At 56.1% G+C, this 18,995-nt stretch overlaps 1 protein-coding gene across 1 annotated transcript in view; it reads left to right on the plus strand.

Annotated features, from left to right (window-relative positions):
* The window catches only part of LOC119038155 (collagen alpha-1(XIII) chain), an 82,348-nt gene that overhangs the window by 44,246 nt on the left and 19,107 nt on the right, over positions 1-18,995 (plus strand). The window contains exons 18-31 of the mRNA XM_053664040.1: positions 776-829; positions 1,666-1,752; positions 3,295-3,348; positions 4,393-4,437; positions 4,814-4,882; positions 6,031-6,054; positions 7,552-7,614; positions 8,148-8,192; positions 8,561-8,713; positions 9,315-9,413; positions 10,711-10,755; positions 13,154-13,195; positions 14,138-14,164; positions 15,086-15,166. Coding sequence (XP_053520015.1) covers positions 776-829; positions 1,666-1,752; positions 3,295-3,348; positions 4,393-4,437; positions 4,814-4,882; positions 6,031-6,054; positions 7,552-7,614; positions 8,148-8,192; positions 8,561-8,713; positions 9,315-9,413; positions 10,711-10,755; positions 13,154-13,195; positions 14,138-14,164; positions 15,086-15,166 — 888 coding nt within the window. The remainder of the gene's footprint in view (positions 1-775; positions 830-1,665; positions 1,753-3,294; positions 3,349-4,392; positions 4,438-4,813; positions 4,883-6,030; positions 6,055-7,551; positions 7,615-8,147; positions 8,193-8,560; positions 8,714-9,314; positions 9,414-10,710; positions 10,756-13,153; positions 13,196-14,137; positions 14,165-15,085; positions 15,167-18,995) is intronic.

Consider the following 18,995-nt stretch of genomic DNA (forward strand, 5'->3'; position numbering starts at 1 on the left):
CCATCCTTCAGTTCCCTGGCTGGTAGCAGCATCACCCCCATCTCTGCCTTCGCCCTCACGAGGCTTCTCCCCAAACGCACGTCTGTGGCCAGCCTTCCCCTGTGTGTGAGGACACTGGTCACACTGGGTGAAAGGCCCACCCTACTCCAGTATGACATAGCTAATTATTCCTTTAATGTCCCTGTTTCCTAATCAGGTCACATGCTGAGGGGCTGGGAGTTAGGACTTCAACATACAAATTTGTGGGGGACACAACTCAACCATAACAGGAGGCAAGCCTCTCAAAATATTCCTCCAAAGAGAAGTTCTGGTTAGATGGTTCTTGTCTTCTCCGGAGGCAGGGAGGAGGCAGGCAGTAGGCTCCCCCTGGGGACCAGGGGCCCCAAACGGCTGGACATTAGGAACGTGAAAAGAGCCAAGGGGCTGAAGGAAGAGTTTCCCCAACTACCAGCATTCCAAACTGCTCGCTGCTCCCCAAGGAGACCCTCAAAGGGCCCGAATGCTCTCGGCTCTTCTCCCTGAGTGAGTGATGGGGGCCCAGCCCACGTGGGGCCAGGAGAACAGTGACGTGGGCTGTCACAGGTGTGACGTGGCCTGTGGAAGGAGCTGGACCCAGATGGGGTCCTTCAGGAAGTGGAGTCCTTCCAAAAACGGCCCTCGGAGGGGCAGGGAGGTAGGAGAGAGGAGAGCCGGGGCCTGGTGCTGGTGGGGTGACTCCTGCACCGCACGGACATCCAGAGAAAGGGTTTCTAATCCTGCACCATTTCCTCTGCAGGGTGAGAAGGGGGCTGTGGGCTCCCCTGGGCTACTCGGCCTCCTGGGGCAGAAGGTGGGTATTGAGGGGCTCTGGATGGTGGGTTCTGTGTAAAGGCCTTAATGTTCCTCCCCTCCAACATTCCCAGCTCTGCATGTTCACATGGGCCCCACATTCAAGGTGTCCCTCCCAGCTTTGGGGGGAAACCTCTGGAACACAATCTGATTCTGTTTCAGAGGAGCAGGGTATGAGGTACCACATGGGAGGCCCTGATCAGCAAAAATTGCCCAAATTCAAAGAATTCAACAGCTATGACCTGGTCAGATTTCTCTGCACCAGCTCTGAAAATGTGCTCAATTATACATGAGCTCCAGAAGCTATTCCGTTTGAAAAAAGACCCAAGGTCAAGTGAGTCCGGGGAGAGCCGTCTCAGGCAGGCCCCCTGGACGGTCAGTCACAGGACACCTTAGCCTGACCTTCCTGTGCGAAGCCTCATTTCATCTCACCTTTCCTGACACTGGCCACCAGATCCCCCCTTTTCTTCACATTTCAGATATTGCCAACCCCCTGAAAAAAGTGTTCCGTGGAACATACTTTGAGAAACACTGCTCCAGACCCAGGTTCTGATGGGTCTGGCGTTTCAGCTCTAAGCCTTTCCCCCCTCAGCAGCCAGCCCCATTCTCCCCTAAAACCCATGGCTGGACCCTACCAGGTCAGACTTCTGAACGCCTCCAGTTCCTGGCCGTCCTGGACCCCACAGATCCCTAATGCCCACCCCACCAAGTTTAGACTGAGGGGCGGTTGGCTGCCTCTAGGCTTTCGGGCTGTGAGGGGAGACAGACAGGCTTCAACCAAGTCCCTCCAGAGCTAGGCGGGCCCAGTGATGATAAATCTTTGCTTTCCATCTCCAGGGAGAGAAAGGCGATGCTGGCAACTCCATTGGAGGAGGCGGAGGGCAGCCCGGGCCCCCAGGGCTCCCCGGGCCCCCAGGGCCGAAGGTGAGTCTTCCCTCAAGGGAGATATCAGTCTGAGGAGGCCTTTATCCTCCGCCACTTCTTGGGTGATGCTGTGTCCTGGGCACCTTGCCTTCTCGAGGCTTCTGCTCCAAGAGTGTGGTTTTTCCATCGGATTCTGGAAAGGTCATTTGGTCTGAGCTCCTGCTCCCAAGCAGTGACAGTTTTGACCATCCAGGAAAGATGTCCAGGCAGGACAGATGGATGGTCCTGTTGATTCAAATGGCAATGACGTAACCGAGTTGGGGACTGACTGCAGAGCCTTTGGACAGCCAGAGAGGCCCCTGGCCTGGGCTCTGAATAGCTCTGGGGTCAGTGAGGTGCTGGGCCCCGCCGGGGCCGGCAGACTTTGGGCAGCGGGGGCGGCAGGGGGGACAGCTGCAGATGGGCCTGCCCACGCTTCCCTTGCTCCCCATGGGAACTGCAGCGGTGAGATACGGGTTTCCCCGAGCAGACGCTACCTGTGACGCTTGCTTTATTTCAGCAGCACAGGAAAATGAGGGGGTCTCTTTCTTAACTTAGAAGGAAAAGGTTAATCACCCTCATGGTTGGAGGCCATCCAGACACTCTGACCTTTTTTCTCGAGGGCCCACTATGGGGGGCCCTGCACAGGCCACGGAGCAGCAGAGAACTGCCCTCGCCCGGCTCACGGTCTAGCAGGACAGACTAGCCCACAGCTCACAGGAGCACAGTGAAGGAAGCCACGGGGAACCCCACAGACAGGCAAGGGGAAATGGCTTCCCCTCCGCCGCACCCATGCCGGGGCCACCGTGACCACAGCAGGCGCAGAGCCCCCCGCAGGAGCACCAGCTTTGCCAAAGGTGGCCTTGCCCTCCGGGCTCCCAGACACCCGGTGTTGGAGTCCGACCCGCTGGCCCCACAGGGCATGCATACCTGGCGCATTTGGGGTCTCGATTTGGGGGTGGAGAAACCTGGTCACTGCTGTCCCTGCACCCTGGGACAAGAGAAAGGGACGCTAGAAGACTGCTCCCCAAATCACGTCCCCTTTCTAAGACCAAGCAAATGTTTAGTAAGTGACAGATTTGGGATGGGCCTCCTCTTACCTCCCCTGGACCCACACCAGACACACACACACACACACACACACAGCCCCCTCCCCCACCACCACACACACAGGCCCAGGGCCTTCACTCGCCCCTCTTCTCCCAGGCAGGGTCAGGTGCGCCCCACAAGGGTTTCAGCTCCAAGACGACCCTCCATGGGCTGCTGGCCCATGGTTGGAGCCAAGACAGAACTGGGCTTGTGTGTGCTAACAGAACTGAGGAAAGCCTGTCTAGGGGAGAAGAGGCGCGTGAGGAGCAGAACTCAGAGAGGGAAGGGAGTAGATACAGGGCTGCAGGGAGAGGGGAGGCCCAGGCTGGACCCGAGCCTGGGTAGGAGTCAGATAGGAGATGGAGGTCCAGACCCTTAGTTCCCAGAACATTAACACCGAGACCATCTTTTGCCCCGCTGAGCAACTACCCCAGCTGCCCTGCACACCTTCATCCCATCCCTCTCCCTTCCCAGGGAGAAGCTGGTGCAGACGGCCGGGCCGGCCCCCCTGGACAGCAGGGAGACAAGGTACAGAGGCCCCCAGACCTGAAAGCTGTAGGATGAGGGTCAGCTCGAGAGTTCAAGCCCCAGCTCAGAGATTAGGAGCCTGGCCGTCCCTGCAGCTGGAAGGCTGGCCCAGGGACAGTGGACTTGGGCTTCAGGCTGACCCAGATCCCCTGCTCTGTTAGCTTTCAAGCCACTGGGAGAGATGGACTTCCACTTCCCCGCAGCTGGTCACGGTGGAAGGGCCGGGGCGCTGCCGTGTGCCTCACAGGTGCAGGCTGACCAAAGTGCTGTGGGGGGGGCGGGGAGGCGGGGCCTGGAGGCCTGGAGGCGGCAGTGGCTAGATGCGTCATGAGCTGGCCAGCAGCAGTGTCTTCAGGAGTTAAGTTACATTAAAGGGTTCATTTTCTCCTTTATTTTTACTTTCTTACTTTTTAAATTGTCACCAATGTTAACATCATTGCAGAACTGAACTGCATTTATAGCACCGCTCTGTCTGTTCCCCGCCGTCTGTCCTGCGTCCCACAGGAAGAAATGCCCTCAGTTCACCCACTCAGGGAGGCCGGGGCTCCGGACGCCTCTCGGTCCCCAGCCCCTCCTGTGTTCTGCCCGGTAGTTCGGGTCTTTCTCAAACAGAAGGGCTCTGAGAAGAACCCTGTGGGCTCTTCATGGCAAATATTGACCCAGGCAATTGGCAACAATTTGTGAGCCCTCGATACCTGAGCAGAACAGAAATGAAGAGAATCACAGCTCCCAAGGAGGCAGCTGATTAGGGGGCTGGGAGGGGTGGCCAGATGGACATAGGTGGACTCGCTAACAACTAACGCAGGACAGAAAGAATATCTTTCAATGCAAAACTGGGGGGAGCGTGAGGGAGAGAGCAGATGGGCAGCCGCCCCCTGATGGAGTGGAGCCCGCACCTAGTGAACTGGGGGCTCCTTGTCCTCGTGGCCTGCGCTTACTGAGCCTCCGGACCCTCCGTGGCCACTAGCGCATGGCCCCTCTGGGGACACTGGGTTCTCTCATCCCAGCTTTGCCCCATTTCACTCCAATTTTGTCATGTAATAGGGGGACCCTGGAGCACCTGGAGAACAGGGACCAGCTGGCCCCCAGGTAGGTGCGCCTCTCGACCAGAGTCACAGCACATCTCACCTCCCTGGGGTTGCAGAGTGAAGTGGCACATCTGTGGGATGTTGAGGGGGAGAGAGGGCAAGAGCTGGCCGGCCCCTGACAGGAGGTCTGGCATCACAGCCATGAGTGGACTTGGCCTTCTCCAGGTCGGCCTAGTTCAGCATTCTCTCAGAGCCCAGCTCCTGAGCGCCCTCTGAGAGCGTTTGGAGTCCCCCGTTAGGCACCCCCTCTAGCTGCTCTGTGTCCTCCTGTGTGTAGCCAGGCGCAGGCAGTGTCGGCCACAGTCCCGTTTGATAGGCAGCAGGCAGCAGGTCCCTGCCGGCCCAGGCCCTGGGTTGAGACCTCATTTGTCTTGTAGGGCTCCAAGGGGGAACCAGGGAAAGGAGAGGTGGTGGACTGCAATGCCAGCATCAACGAGGCTCTCCAGGTGAGTGCAGGCTGGCCTGAGTGCTCAGGGGCCTCCGGGCTCTGCATGGAGGCCTAGAGGAGGGAGCGCTGCAACACCTCTGAGCCCAGGCCACTGTGCAGGGCTTCCCGGAGGGCCACTCCCTTGTTTTCTTACCTTTGGCCTCCCACTGTGCAGCCTCCAGGCAAATGGCCCCCTCACTTGGCATTCGGGTGGCCTGGCTTTCCATCTGGGCCCATCTGGCCCGTGACCCTGGCTCTGAGTAACTGAGAAGCGTAGTTGGAGCTGTCGGCCCATCCAAGGTTTGCAGGCCTCGTTTCCTCAGTGGACACACACCCTGCTCACATGTTAGCATCTGTCTTCCTGGGACTCAGCTCCCTTTTGCATCAGTTTTACCATATTTCAAGTTCATATGGTACCCGCCCTCGGACGCAGTTTCTGAGCCTTGGCTCTGTTGGTATTTGGGCTGGATCATCCTGCTGTGGGGCTGTGGAGGAAGGTGTCCTGTGTGTTGTTGGATGTTCGGCAATGTGCCTGGTCTCCCCCACCAGATGCCAGAGGCACCCCCTCCAGTTGTGACAACCAAAGTGTGTCTCCAGACATTGCCAGATGTCCGCTGGGGGCACAGCTGACCCAGGTTGAGAACTAGTTCTTTAAAGAAAACTATCTCACTGTGCAAATCCATTTATGAGGTGTACAATTCTTGTGTAATGCCAACGATCATCCATTTAATTCTTTTTTGAATGATTCCATAGTTTGCTATGCCACATCTGTTGGTTTAAAGGGCAGTGCCTCAGAACCTTGAACTCGAGACACTGAACAACGGGGACCAGTAAGGGAGGGCTACAAGCAGCGACTAGAAAGAATAAGGGACATTGCTTCCTCCCTCTTTGGCAAAGTAAAAGAAAGGTCGCAAGCCGTGTGAGGGCCTGTGTGAGTCCATTGTAGGGCAGCCTCGGAGCTGCACCCCTTGAGATGTGGGGTGCTCCCTGCCCAGGCATTATGCACCTCTGGGAGTGGTGGGGGTGCTGTGGGGGTGCTGTGGGGCTGGGAGGCTCAGAGCCCAGTCCCTAGAGGGCCCAGCCCCCGCGCTCCAACTGGGCCGTGGGGGCCCGACAGATGGCTCTTGACTTGGCTCTTCACCTGATTGCACGGTGTTGGTTTTTTAGGAGATCCCGACGCTGACCTTGATTGTAAGTCTTCCCTTTCCTCACTTTGGCTGGGCACCAGGCTGGGGCCGGGGGAGGGCAGCCTGAAAGCAAGGACTGCAGGGCTCACTTTGCCTCAGGAAGGCGGCGCTGGGCTTTCTGGGTTAGGGCTGACCTGGCAGCGTGGGGGCAGGGGGGTCTGAGTCTGAGCAGGGGGTCTCAGAGCCGCGCCCACTCTGGTCAAGGCCGTCTGCCAGAGTGTGTCTGCCGATTCAGCGGTGCACACTTGTCACAGGGCAAACGCTGCGCTCTCGTTACAGCTCTGTCAAGGAAATAGGGGGATAGAGGAGGAAGTTTTTTTTTCTCCTTTTTCTCAACCTTCAGCTGATAAAGTGCATAATCCTAAAAAATCAGCAGTGACCCTTCGCATTTAAGTCAATTTCATTACCTACATCTGGAAAACCAGTGAATTCCAAGCCTGGGTTTTGCACACCTGCCTACCAGGGCCAGCTTTCTGTGGGTACTTGTAATTAACACGCTAGCACCGGTGGAGAGGAGAGGGGAGACCGCCAAGTCCTCAAGCTACTGGCGTTTTGTTTCACTTCGTATTTTCAGTGTCCACACGCCACAGCACACACCTAGGGATGACACAAACCCAGAATCGAGCGCCAATCCCAGGATGTTCCAATCCCAGAAATTGGTGCTCATTAACCACATGATTCTGGAATCAATGGGCTTTGTTTGGAAACATTAAAATACATCATTTAAAATAGCTTTGGGAAGCAAAACTTTCCTGGAAACACTTTTTTTCCTCTTAAAGTCAACCTTGAGGTGTAATGCACATGCAATAAAATGCACCCGTTAGACGTAGAGTTTGCTGAGTTTTGACAAATGTATCTGTAAACATGAATCCACCACCCCAGTCACTTGAGAAAGTTCCCTCGTGGGCCTGAGTCGGTCCCCCACCCACCCCCAGCCCTGAGCCACCACGGACCTGCTTGCTGTTGCCGTGGATTAGATGTGCCTTTGCTAGCGTCTCCTATGAATGTAACCACACGGTACCTAGTGTCTGCGTCTGGCCTCTCCGCTCAGCGCAGTGTGTCTGTGTTTGGCCCATGGCGTGGCAGGCGCCATCCTTGCTGCTTTTCCGCTGCTGAGCAGCATTCTACTGTACTGATGTGTCGGACCTCCACCTGTTGGTGGACAATTGGGTTGTTCCCTGGGGCCAGTTTTCAGTCGCTGCCAGGAACGTCCTATTTGTCTGTCTTCTTAGAGCCAGGGAGCCCCCAGCGGTGCCCGAGAGCAAAGAGGAGGGAGAGGCTGTTGGGCGTGGCTCCGGGGTCCCCACCAGCCACTGTAACCCAGACACACTCGGTGCTTATCTGCTTCACGTTATTTTCTTTACAAAGAAAATGTTCCCGCCACTGATGAAATGTTCAACAGCAACTGATCTCTATAAACCAGTCCCCGCACACACCCCTCTGGTGACAGGCCACTCCTTGATCAGGAAGTTCTTCCTTGAGTCTTTCTTTTCTTCCCTAGGGGCCCCCTGGTCCTCCTGGACAAATCGGCCCTCCTGGAGCTCCGGGAACTCCAGGCCAGAAGGTAACACTTGTCTCAACAACGGGAATTCACACGCTGCAGCAGGAACGCATGTGTCTGTCTGCGTGCTCGGGCCCCCGCTTCCGCCCGCATCCTGTGATGCTCATCTTCCCAGCGCCCTCGCCTCACTCTGGCTTCTAGTTCAATGCATAAGGCACCACCCCCATCTAGCTGCCATCACTCTTCCTGCCCTCCGGTCTGCCACTCTTCCCTGGCTGCCTGTCCTGGGCACCTGTAACCCTAGATCCCTTCTGATGTGGCGATCCTGCCCTACCAGACCCTGCCCCAGCCACAAGCCCGGTGGCAACCCCAACCTGCCAACAGGTTACGTGGCCCTGAGCCCAACTCCAGTCTCACTCCTCCCTTGATCCCTTTTATTCTCCAACCCCAACCCCTGTGACTTTTCTCATATCACAAGTCCTCGGTGCAAGTGCATGCCTCCCAGGGACTCCTGGCACACGGGGCGTGCTGCGTGAATGACAGCTGTCATTCTCCTCTGCTCTGGAGTAACCTCTAGTTATTTATTCTGGCTGCAGGGGGAGATTGGACTGCCAGGCCCTCCAGGACTTGATGGAGAAAAGGTAAGAACAGACACTCCCAGACAAACCTCGGAAGATGGTCCTTGCCCTGGGGGGTGATGGGGCAGAGGCTCTGGAAGAAGCCCAAGTGTGGGCCTTGTGGGGAAGAGAAAAGAGGAAGGGAGGGGAGGCCCACCCTGCAGAAGCCCCGCTGGGCCTCACACTGCTGGCCTCGGAGAAGCCGGCAGACCCACACTGGGCTGGGGCTGGCGGCTGAGGCCCCCGCGGCTCCCCCCAGGAGTTGGACAGGCTCTCTGCCTGGTCCAGCCGAGCACGGAAGAACCAAGGCCTCCAGGCCACCCATTCTTTCGTGTTCCCTCTCTTGTTTCTCCACTAGTGTGTCTAATAAGCGTTGTTGATCTTTTCGAAAGGGTCCTCGAGGCAAACCAGGAGACGTGGGCCCTCCTGGTCCCCAAGGCCCTCCAGGAAAGCCAGGGCCTGCAGGAATAAAGGGAGACGACGGACACCCGGGGAGCCCAGGAGAGAAGGGGGAAAAAGGGGAGACGGGGCAGGCTGGCCCACCGGTGAGTGCCAGGGCCAGGGAGCCCCAACTTCACCCTTCTGCATGCACCACCCCCGGCATGACTCTGGCCCTGCAGCCTGGGCTGCCAACCTGGAGCCAGGGGTTTGGGGTAGAGGCTCCATCTGGTTTCCCCTCAAGCCACTTACTTTATAAAGGCCTGTGTCCCACCTCAAGAGACCTGGGTCCTGTTCTGTCATCCTCTGTGTCTGTCCATCCCCTCATGGAACTCACTGAGGCTGGCAGAGCCTCAGTTCCCTCGTCTTAAGAATGGGGGTCATAGTGCTTTTCCTGGATGCCATACTAGGCTGTTGGGAAGGAAATAAAGTCACAGGTCTAAAACTGCCTCTTGGGAGAGTGTCCAGAAGCCCTCTACCCAGAAGAGCTTGCTTGTACAAAAAGGGGGGTCTTAGCACACCCCAGTTAGGCCGCTGCCTTGACTCAGGAGCCCTCTCCACACGTCAGCAGTCTTTGTCTGTGAATGGTCACCATCCTAGACACCTGCCCCTGGAGGAAGGGAGCCTTGCATGCACGCCACTTCCGGTCACAGATGCTCAGCATGACGACCTTGTGCTTGACTAACCGAGATCTTTGTCGGTCTTTAGGGTCTAGATGGCCCAACTGGGGAGAAAGGAGAACCAGGTGGCCAAGGGAGACCTGGAGCAACAGGATTGCCTGGCCCAATCGGGCTCCCAGGATTTACAGTAAGGCGAGAGGGCTGGGTGTGCAGGCCAGCGGCAGGCAGGGGCCCGTGGGCAGGGGGGCCCTGCAGGCAGGCCGCAGCCCGGCAGGCGCGCCTACACCACACCAAGGCTGCGCTAGCCCCCGGCCTGCCCTACCTGGCGAGGGGTGCCCTCTTCATGAGCAGACACCGTCTCAGGGGGCCGCTGAGGGTGGACAAGGGTCCCAGCTCCCTCAGCACACAGCATGGTGGCCTCCGACTTCAGGCGCCAACATAGTTCAAAGGTGCTAGGAGCTTAGACTCAGAATTCTCCTTTTCCGAGTGAAGAGAAAGAACCTCAGAGGTCACGTAGTCCCACCTGTGACTGGCTGTGGCTGCCTTGCTCAGCTAGGACAGGAGGTAGCTCCCCACCTTCCGGCATGACCCCTTCCTGGCAGGGCAGCCCCAAGCTGGAGGGAGTGCTCCTGGGTGTGCTGTGCCAGCTCCCCCATCTACATCCCCCCCCTCTGCCACTCCCACCCTTCTCTGGAGCCTTACTCATTTCTGTAGCTGCCTTAGAAACCACCGCAAGTTTAGCAGCTTAAAACAACACACACTGATGCTATCGCAGCTTCTATAGGTCAGGAGTCCAGGCACATCTCCGCTGGGCCTCTGCCCAGGGGCCCGCAGGCTGCAGCCAGGGTGTTGGCCAGCCACGTTCTCCTCCAGAGCTGGGCTCCTCTTCCAAGCTCGCCGCTCGTGGCGCAATTCAGTGCCTTCCTATGGTGGGTCTGTGCCCTCAGCTCCGAGAGGCTGCCTGCAGTTCCAGGCCACACAGCCTTCCCCAGAGCAGGCAGTTCACGTTGTAGCAGCTTGCTTCTCCAAGGCCAAGGCCAACGGGAGTCTCCGTGTTTGCTAGCAAGACAGAGCTCTGCGTGTATGTGTGTGTAACATATTTTTAACAGTTTTAACATGTGTTTGTAGACTGTTTTATAAGTACGTTATAATTTGTAGCATAATCTCGTCACAGAATCAAAGGGTGACATTTCATCAACTTCGCCATATGCCATATCCTGTCGGTCCACCGTAGGGCCTGCGCCCTGCAGCACCCATACAGGGCATCAGCCTCTCCTCCCACCTGCTGGAAACTCAGATTCTCAAAGGCAGTGATCACAGGCCACCTGCCCCACCTTTGTCCCTCTGGCTGACCACCCCCATAGCCTCTGAGGTGTTCCTTGCCAACACCCAGGCCTGGCCTCTTGCTGGTCACAGATTTGAGGTGTGTCTGCCCCAGGCCCCCTGCGTGCTGGCATCCATGCCGTGGTGTTTTGTGCCCACAGGGAGAGAAAGGAGAGCCTGGGGAAAAGGGTGATCCAGGAGTAGAGGTAGGTGGCGCCTGCTCTGCCTTCTGTGTCACGGGGGTCATGACAGGGACCGCGGCACACACAGCCTCTCCAGTGTGCACAGAATTTCCACATCTAGAATGAAACCCGCAACTGCCTGATTCAGGGAGGGCACAAGAGCATTTGCCAAGCGGCACAGCAGGTCGGCCAGGGAGCCCCCGTTCTGCCCAAGGCTCTCACTGTGGACCGAGTCCCTCAGTGGCGTTTCCCTCCTGGGGCTGGAGCCAGGAGATAAGGCAGTGAACAGAGCTGTCTCTGTGCAGCACACAGCCCCCGTAGTGGTAGAAGCGTGGCAGCTGCTTGGGGGCTCACGCGAGCACCCCCAAAGACGGGTCATCTGAGCAGAGCCTGGAAGACCCTGTAGGAGTTCGCCTAGAAGCTCCGGAGGCAGGCTTTCTGGAGAAAGAGGCATTGTTCTCAGAGGTGTGGTGGCGAAGGCAAGAGGAGAGAACAGTGCAGGAAGAGGTCGTCGGGAGAGAAGCCGCGCTCGCGTAAAATGGGAGGGAATCAGCGAACATGTAGGTTCAAAAGAGCCAGGAAAGCGAGAGGTCGAAGAAACCTGAGGATGGCGGGGTGTGGTGGGAAGGCCTGGGCCACCCAGACCCTGCCGGGGAGCTCAGGGAGGGACCACCGCGCCTTCTCGGTCCCCAGAGAAGCCCCCAGCTCCTGTCAGCTTCAGTGGCACCAAGTCCTGTCTGCATTTAGGGACACAGACCTGACTCTCCAACGTGTATGTTACTGATTTGGAGAGGGATAGCCTCCTAAAGAAATGCTCTGAGTCCTGGAACAGCATCGTACCCAAAAACGTTCCTTCCAGATGTATTTCAAGTAACAATTGGAAACAGCCCGCATTTCTAACAAGAAGGAAATGATTAAATGACTTCTGGTAGTAATCCTGGTGGTAACAATAGTCCCCACGTGGAAGAATGTGCCTTGTGCCAAGCACTGCTCCAACCCTGGCCTCGCAGTAACTCACTTTCCTTGCCCTCGATGAATAGCACATTGAGATTCAAAGGAGGCTTGTGAGCAACATACAAAAAATGGAGAAATGGGTTTCATGGTAAATAAAAAAGAGCAGAGAATCAAATTATCTACATAATATCCTAAGAGGCACATATACTCAAATATCTTTTATGCCTCAAAGGAGTGGAGGGAAACAAAGCAAAATATTAGCAGTCCTCAGATATTTGTGCCTTTTCCTCCTTTCAATTCTTTTTCATTTATAAAATATTTTAATGGGCCTGTATTACTGCACATTTTTTATGTTTTAATTATCATATAGCAGAAGTCAACTTTTGAGGGAGCGTGAACTTTAACACATGTATAGATCCGTATCACCACTACCACCATCAGGGTGCATGAATTATTTATAACAAGAAAAACAAGCAGTCGTTTTTTAGCGTTTCTAAAGACTGAGCTCCCTGTAGGGAGACTGTGTATTATGAAGCCAAACAGTCCACAGGGTCAGCGGATGTTAAGGGTCTCCCTCTGCCCAGTGCAGGGGCTCGCTCTGTGGCAGCCTAGCACAGGGTCCCCACCCAGGTCACACCCAAGGGATTCCATCCCTGGGAAGGTGAGGAGAGCCCCCAGGCCGAAGTGGAGTGACTGTTCCCGAGGGGAGCAGGCAGGTCTCCTTCCCACCTCCAGGGCGGCTGCTGTGGACAAATCGGTGTCCACCTTCATCAGAGACAGAGCCCGAGATGCACACCCCCCTCCAGAGGGCGGCAGACTGCCCCCGGTTCCGCCTTCACTGTCCCCTCCGAGTCTCCTCTGCTTCAACCTGCCCTCAAGGGAAATGGGGTCCAGCAGTCTCTGTTACAAACTTGGGGGCACTTGAGGAATATTCTTCAGCAATATCTCAGCCTCTCCCCATTTCAGATAACCCAACTTTGCTCCTCTAAGCCAAAGGTCTCAAATTCAAATGTCTCCAATGGCCAGGCATGCAACAAACAAACACAGAGGTCCAGGTTAAAGACAATAGGGAGTGGTAGGGCCTGGGGCAAACTGAAGATCTCAGGACCCTCCTGGAGAGGAGACTCTCATTCAGCTCCTGGCCTTTGTTGCTATGCATACAGGTTTTCTGTACTGTTTTGGTTTTTGTTTTAAGTCTGAGAGGATTGATGTTTCAAGGGCATTTGTCAGCAATAGTTTTGTCTGGTTGGTTGGTTGGTTGGTTGGTTTTGTTTTTGCAACATTGTAAAGGTTAATGAGTTGCTGTTAGTTTGTGATAGGTTCTAAGCCTTGGTTTGGGAGACTGTGCGCTGGGCGGTTCTGTCATCGGCGGTGGAGTCCCCAGCCGGCCCCCAGGCCGGGTCAGGAGGCAGGGCTGCCTACCTAGAGGCTAACAGGCGTGGGCTAACCATCTCCCTCCGACTTCCAGGTTCCTGGGCTGCCGGGGCCGGAGGGGCCGCCCGGACCTCCGGTAAGCTTGGAGGGCTCATCTGTACTTCCGTCTACTGTGACCGGGTCCCTAATGTCCCCTCCCCATGGTAGTCACTGGGCTCAGCCTCAGCACCGGGTCACTGTCACCTCCTCCTCCCATGTTAAATAGGTACCATTCCGGCAACACTGAGGAGCTCGGACATTGCCCCGTGTCTTGGAAACAGCTGACTGGCATGCAGCCCTGGGATCTAGTCCCACTGCCCTGCAGGAGTCTCTTTGTCACCAAGCCCTGACCTTTGCCATCAGACATCTGCTGCTCTCCTTCCTTCTTCCCGCTAACCAACCAGCAAGAAGACCAGGATTAGAATAGAAAGTGGCCCATTCAAAACCAGTCCCACTGCATCCAGTGGTTCCATGGTTATGGGTGATAAGACAAGGCCTTTAAAAAGCCCCCTCGGCATTGCACCTAGAGGGCCCCCCAAGCACCCTAACCCCACAGATGCTAGTCCTTGCCTCTGGGGGGGGGTCATGTTCCTGTGGCACCCTGTCATCCGAAGGCACAGGTGGACGTAGTAGCAGTGACAATGACAGTAGCCAACATTTATTGTAACTTAAGTCACTGTGTGCCAGACACTGCTCTGAGCCCTTTGAGTACAACCATTTAGTCAACTTCTGCTGTGCGTCCTCTCAGTCTTTCTTTCCGGGACTCCGGGTCGGCCTCGGGGGCACTGAAAGGTTCTCTCTGTCCCTGGCTGGGGAAGCCTGGCTCAGACCGCGCCCCGGGGAGCCCCCAGTGCAAACCCCAGTTAGCATTCCCTTCTGCCTCCCCTGGGCAGGGCCCCAGGCCACGCTCTGCACCTTAAGCCCCTGCACTTTTGTGGTCCAAATTGTGAACAAGGGTTTTGTTTTGTTTTTTGGGGTTTTTTTTTTTACTTAACCAGAAATGCAATTCTGAGGCATCTTGTTTTCATTCCAAATGCAGGGGCCCCAAGGCATTCCTGGACCAAAGGTAAGAAGAGGTCATGGACAGGTGCGGGTGAGGGGCAGGGGAAAAGAGGACTTCATCAGTGAGGGCAGAAAAGCAGAGAAAAAGGGAAAGTGCTTCAAAGGGGCACAGCCCAGCCGACCCCTTCCCTGGGTGGAACCATGTGACACTCGGCGGTGGGGCATGATCAGGACAGAATGGAGTCCTGGGACCCTTCGTACATCCATCACTGATGCTGGGCAGGCTTCAGATTTAACAGTTTCCCATCCATCAATCGACCCTATGGAATGACAGGTTCTATTGTTGACAAACGATAAAAGCCTTTTCCCATGCAACCTGCCTCAGACCCTCCACTCCCCCTGGAGTACAGGTTGAGGGGGGACAAAGAGTGTCGTGGTGGGGGACCCTCCTTGGGACCCCAGCCCACTGCACCTGGCCGGGGGCCTCCCACTCTCCCCCGAAAGCGTTTCAAATAGAGAAGAGGAGCTGAGTTGCTGGCACAACAACAGCCCTCGTCTCCTGCCCTCACGTTTTTCAAGGGACCACTGGGCAGTTTTTCGCCCAGTTAGTTTGGGAGCCTCAGAGCTCCAGTGGTGATTTCAGGCATCTGCCAGCCAGCCTCTGAAGGGTCCAAGTTTTCCTGCCATGCAAAGCGTCACCCATGCCAAAGCCACATGGATTTGTGTCCTCTCCACCATCTCTTCTCTTTTGGGGGACCTCCAGGTTTCTACAGGGATACAGGGGACTCTAGCCAGACAGAGACAGGCTAAGTCAGGGATTCTTGGAGCGTCCAGCCTGCCACCCCCCGGCCAGGCACCCCCACCTCCTCCCTCCTCTACTGCCCCCCTGTCCTGCACCCACTCCCATCTCCAGGACCTCGGAATGCACGAGTGACTTGTCTCAGACATGCCCTCCTGTGATCTCCCTCATCTCCATTTCCTTCAGGGAGAAGCAGGCCTAGATGGAGCAAAAGGAGAGAAGGGTGTCCAGGGAGAAAAAGGAGACCGAGGTCCTCTGGGATTGCCCGTAAGTATCTCGGCCCAGCGAGCCTGCTGAGAGGAACCCAGCCAGGCGGCGCTGACTGGGGCTGGACACTCCAGAGCTTGGCGTGGTGTTGCTCTCCCACCTGGGCAAGACCACAGGCTCTGATTCTCTTACCGAGGCCTCCTCTGGGCCAGGCCCTGGCTTCAGTGTGGGGACATGTGAAGCTGAGTAAGCCAGGATCCCCTACCCCAAACAGTACCTAGCTGGAGAGTCAGAGATGGCTTGAGAACAGCCTCAGGCCCTGTGTGTGCCAGATTCAGAGGCAATGAAGGTTTGCCCTTACCAGGGCCACGCTTGGAGAACTTGGTAGTGGTGGGACCGTGGAGTCTGCTCCATCACTCCTCTATTTTCCTGGAGCGGCCCCAAAAACACCCCTGATCTCTGCTCTTCAGCACTGGCCACAGGAGAAAAGCTTATAAAAAGTCAGATTCCCTGGTCTCCGCTGGCTAAGGTCAGCAAGGTCCCAGTTGCCTGAGATCTCCGACCTCTGCCTGCCCAGGGCTGGAGGCTGCAGGTCAGGGTCAAGGGCTGCTCAGAAGACCCTTCCGGACGTGGGGCCTGGGCTGGGCAAACCCTTCTGCCCCCAGCTCCAATGGGCTGATGGCCTGCTCACCTTGTGCAGGTGAGCACACCCTACCACACTGGACTCTACCTCCCTCACACTCCAGTGAGGATGGCGCTCACTTTAGTTTATTTTTCAAGAGCTGGGAGGGGTTTCAGTGATCCATCTAATAATTTTACTGATGGGCCCAGAGAAGAAAGTGGGTCACTCAAGGCCGCGCATTACGTCGGTGGCCAGGCTGGGCCACAGGCTGCTCCTCCACTGAGGCCACAGCCTCGCTAGGGGCTTTTTCCAGCCACCGGAGCTTCCTCTGTCCCAGGCACCAGGCCAGTCCCCACCCCAGGAAGGGCAGGGGGACAATGGGAAGCCCAATTACCCCAGCTTGGCAGAGCTTGAAGGTCTGGTTAATATAATCACAGCAACCAAAAAGCAAGAGGAAAGATATAACTACACCCTCATTAGTGCATCAAAAGTAGGAACATTCAAGGAGCTGATTTGCTTGGCAGGCTACAGAAAACTGATAGTTTAGCAGGCATTTTCCCATGTCTTCAGCTGTGCCTGGGATGATTAAGCACTCCTTACTCAACCAGGAGTCTCTCCTTGTCCACCATCATGGCCCCAACAACCCTCTGAACATGGAGAACTCATTCAAAATACACACGGCACAGAGACTGAACAAATAATATCAACAAAGAAAATGCCAGGGGAACGACAAAGTATCCAGTCCACCTTTAACTGTTCTACTTTTAAAAGAGATATGGGTACAGAGAAATACTTTTGCTAGCTTAAGAAAACGACAGAGCAAACACATTCATAAGTGCAATTAACATGGGCTTCAGAGACAACAGGGATGGTGGGGACTGCGGCACCCAGAGACCATGCGTCCATTCTTAGGAGATCAGCCCCTTTTCAGTTCAGCTGTGTTGCCTTAGGAAAGTGAAGGTCCGATATTTTTGGATCTTCTAATTTTTCAAAGGAAGCTGGACATCTGGCATTTTATGTGAAATATCCCTATTTTCTTACATTAAATCAAAATTACTTACAACACTACCAACCATACAAAGTATGTCAGTGGCCTACATGGGGCCTGAAAACTTCCAGTTCATGTCCTGTGCTCCAGGCCTCTCGAGATAACTCAGTGTTAACGTGAATGGGCAGAGTTTGTGGATATTTAGTTCTGTGTTTTGGCCTCATCCCTCTATTCCATACACTAGCAGCATGTGTTTCCAGACATACCCCATTGACTCCTTCCTGTTCGCCCTACAGAAGTGGTTCTCAGCACTGGCTGCACCTTGGAGTCACCTGGACCTTTTCTTACTTGCCATTACCCCAGCCTCACTGTGGCAGACTCTGGTTGAATTGGGCTGAGGGAGGACCAGGCATTTGTATTCCTTTACATTACACCCAGAAAATTCTGCTGCTGCAGCTGGGACTGAGAACCACAGCTGCCTACATGAGTCCAGACCACCCCAGAATCACGGAGGTCCTCAAACTGAGAAGCAAGACCCCGTGGACTCCTACAGCCAACACCCATTCCCCGGGGGGAGGCAGCTCCCTGCCCCTCTTTCCTGGGGGCATTCCCTCACCTCTAAAATCCTAAGGCCTAGGCTCATTCTTGAGGCTCATTTGGAAGCAGTTTTCAAGAACTCGGGTCTAATTGAGATCGAGTGTCCTGCTCCCGTCTCTCTGGCTTGTCACGTTGGAATCATTAGACAATGTTCCCCTGGCTCTCCAAGGTGGGTCTCAGGGTTAGCATTGTAGCCCCAGGATGGAGAAGAGCTCCCACTCCCACTGCACGTGACACCAGATAGGGAGTGGATCTCAACAGCTGCCCGCCTTGTAGCCCCTTTACTCCGGGGCACACATGGCCTTGACCTCTGTCCCGGTCACCTGCGCCCAAAGCCCTTTTCTGTAAAAGAGCCCTTGTCTAGGGTAATGTGAATGGCTAGGGCTCATGTGGAGACCTGCAAACGGTGAAGGTCCAGAGAAATGCCAGGCATCAGTAACGCCATTACTTAAGGGTCAACTCCTCCCACCTGGCTGGAGTAGGAGCACCAATCAGGTGTTAAACCGGGTACTGTAACCCAGTGCCAAGCCTCTCAGGGTCTCCGGCGTGGCCTAGTCTCAACAGATCGCCCTCACCAGGTCCCCACCCTCCGAGCAGGCTTGTTTCTCCCCAGGGAGACTGGTCCTGGGAAGGATGCACGAGCTCAGGTTCCAGACACACACCCCCCACGGATTCCCTTTCTATGTCCCTTTGCCTGGTATGCCACTGCCCTTTGGGGAGGGCTGTCCGAGAGGGGACGTGAGGACAGAGGGGCACAGGGGGAACCACCTGCGCTCGGCAGCCGGCCACACTGCCCCGGCGTCTCCGTGTTCTGTTGGTCTCCGTGTGAACACCACCGCTGTCCTCCCAAGCTCGCCTCCCCCGTTTTGTTTGATGACCAGTGTTTATGTCTGTCCAGAGTCGCTGCTTCACTCACCTCTTCCCTCCCTGGTCCCTTTTTCTCCCTCCCATTCCTCCCTTCCCTTCCTTCGGTCAAACTGTCCCCTTTGTCCAGGGAGCTTCAGGTTTGGACGGCAGGCCTGGGCCACCGGTGAGTGTCGCTTCCCCATCACCCTTCGCCCCACCCCCGGCCTGTGATCCCTCTGTCTGTCCCACTCTGGCCTCGCTTTCCCAGTGGGTCGTGCCTCACCCACTGCTGACGGCAGGAAGGCACCCACGTGCTCGCCTTAGAAGCACTTATTCTGGCCTCTTGACCCAAGATGGCTGGCCTTCCTCTAAATTTCCCTGCTCGGGGTACGCACCCCAGGCCCTGCAACCCGAATTTCTAGACCACTGGGTACGCAGTGGGCGTCCCTGTCCAGCAACACAGACTCCTCCTAAACGCACGCTGAGCTCAGGCCGGGCGCCCAGCCCTGGGGGTCTGGGCCGTGACGCACCCCACCGAACAAACAGTGTCTGTGTGTGCCCGTCATGCCGTGTCGTTGTCCTCCTGTGACCTCTGTCCACCTCCTGTCTGCCCGCCAGTCTGCTGGGAACGGGGTGGGGACAGCGGAGTGGCAGGGCAGACCAGCATCTAGGGGCACACGTGCGGGTCCAGCCCGGTGTCCCGCGGGCAGGTTACCGCTGCCTTTCCCCTCCCGTCCACCATGCTCGTCCGTCCCAACACGAGGGTTCATGCAGAGCTAACTGACGGGCACCCGGTCCCCTCTTTCTGTGTTTTCCTGGATTCCAGAAAACACACC

The sequence above is a fragment of the Artibeus jamaicensis genome, unplaced genomic scaffold, assembly GCF_021234435.1.
Source record: "Artibeus jamaicensis isolate MK-2021 breed Jamaican fruit bat unplaced genomic scaffold, CSHL_Jam_final contig_332, whole genome shotgun sequence".
Lineage (NCBI taxonomy): Eukaryota > Metazoa > Chordata > Mammalia > Chiroptera > Phyllostomidae > Artibeus > Artibeus jamaicensis.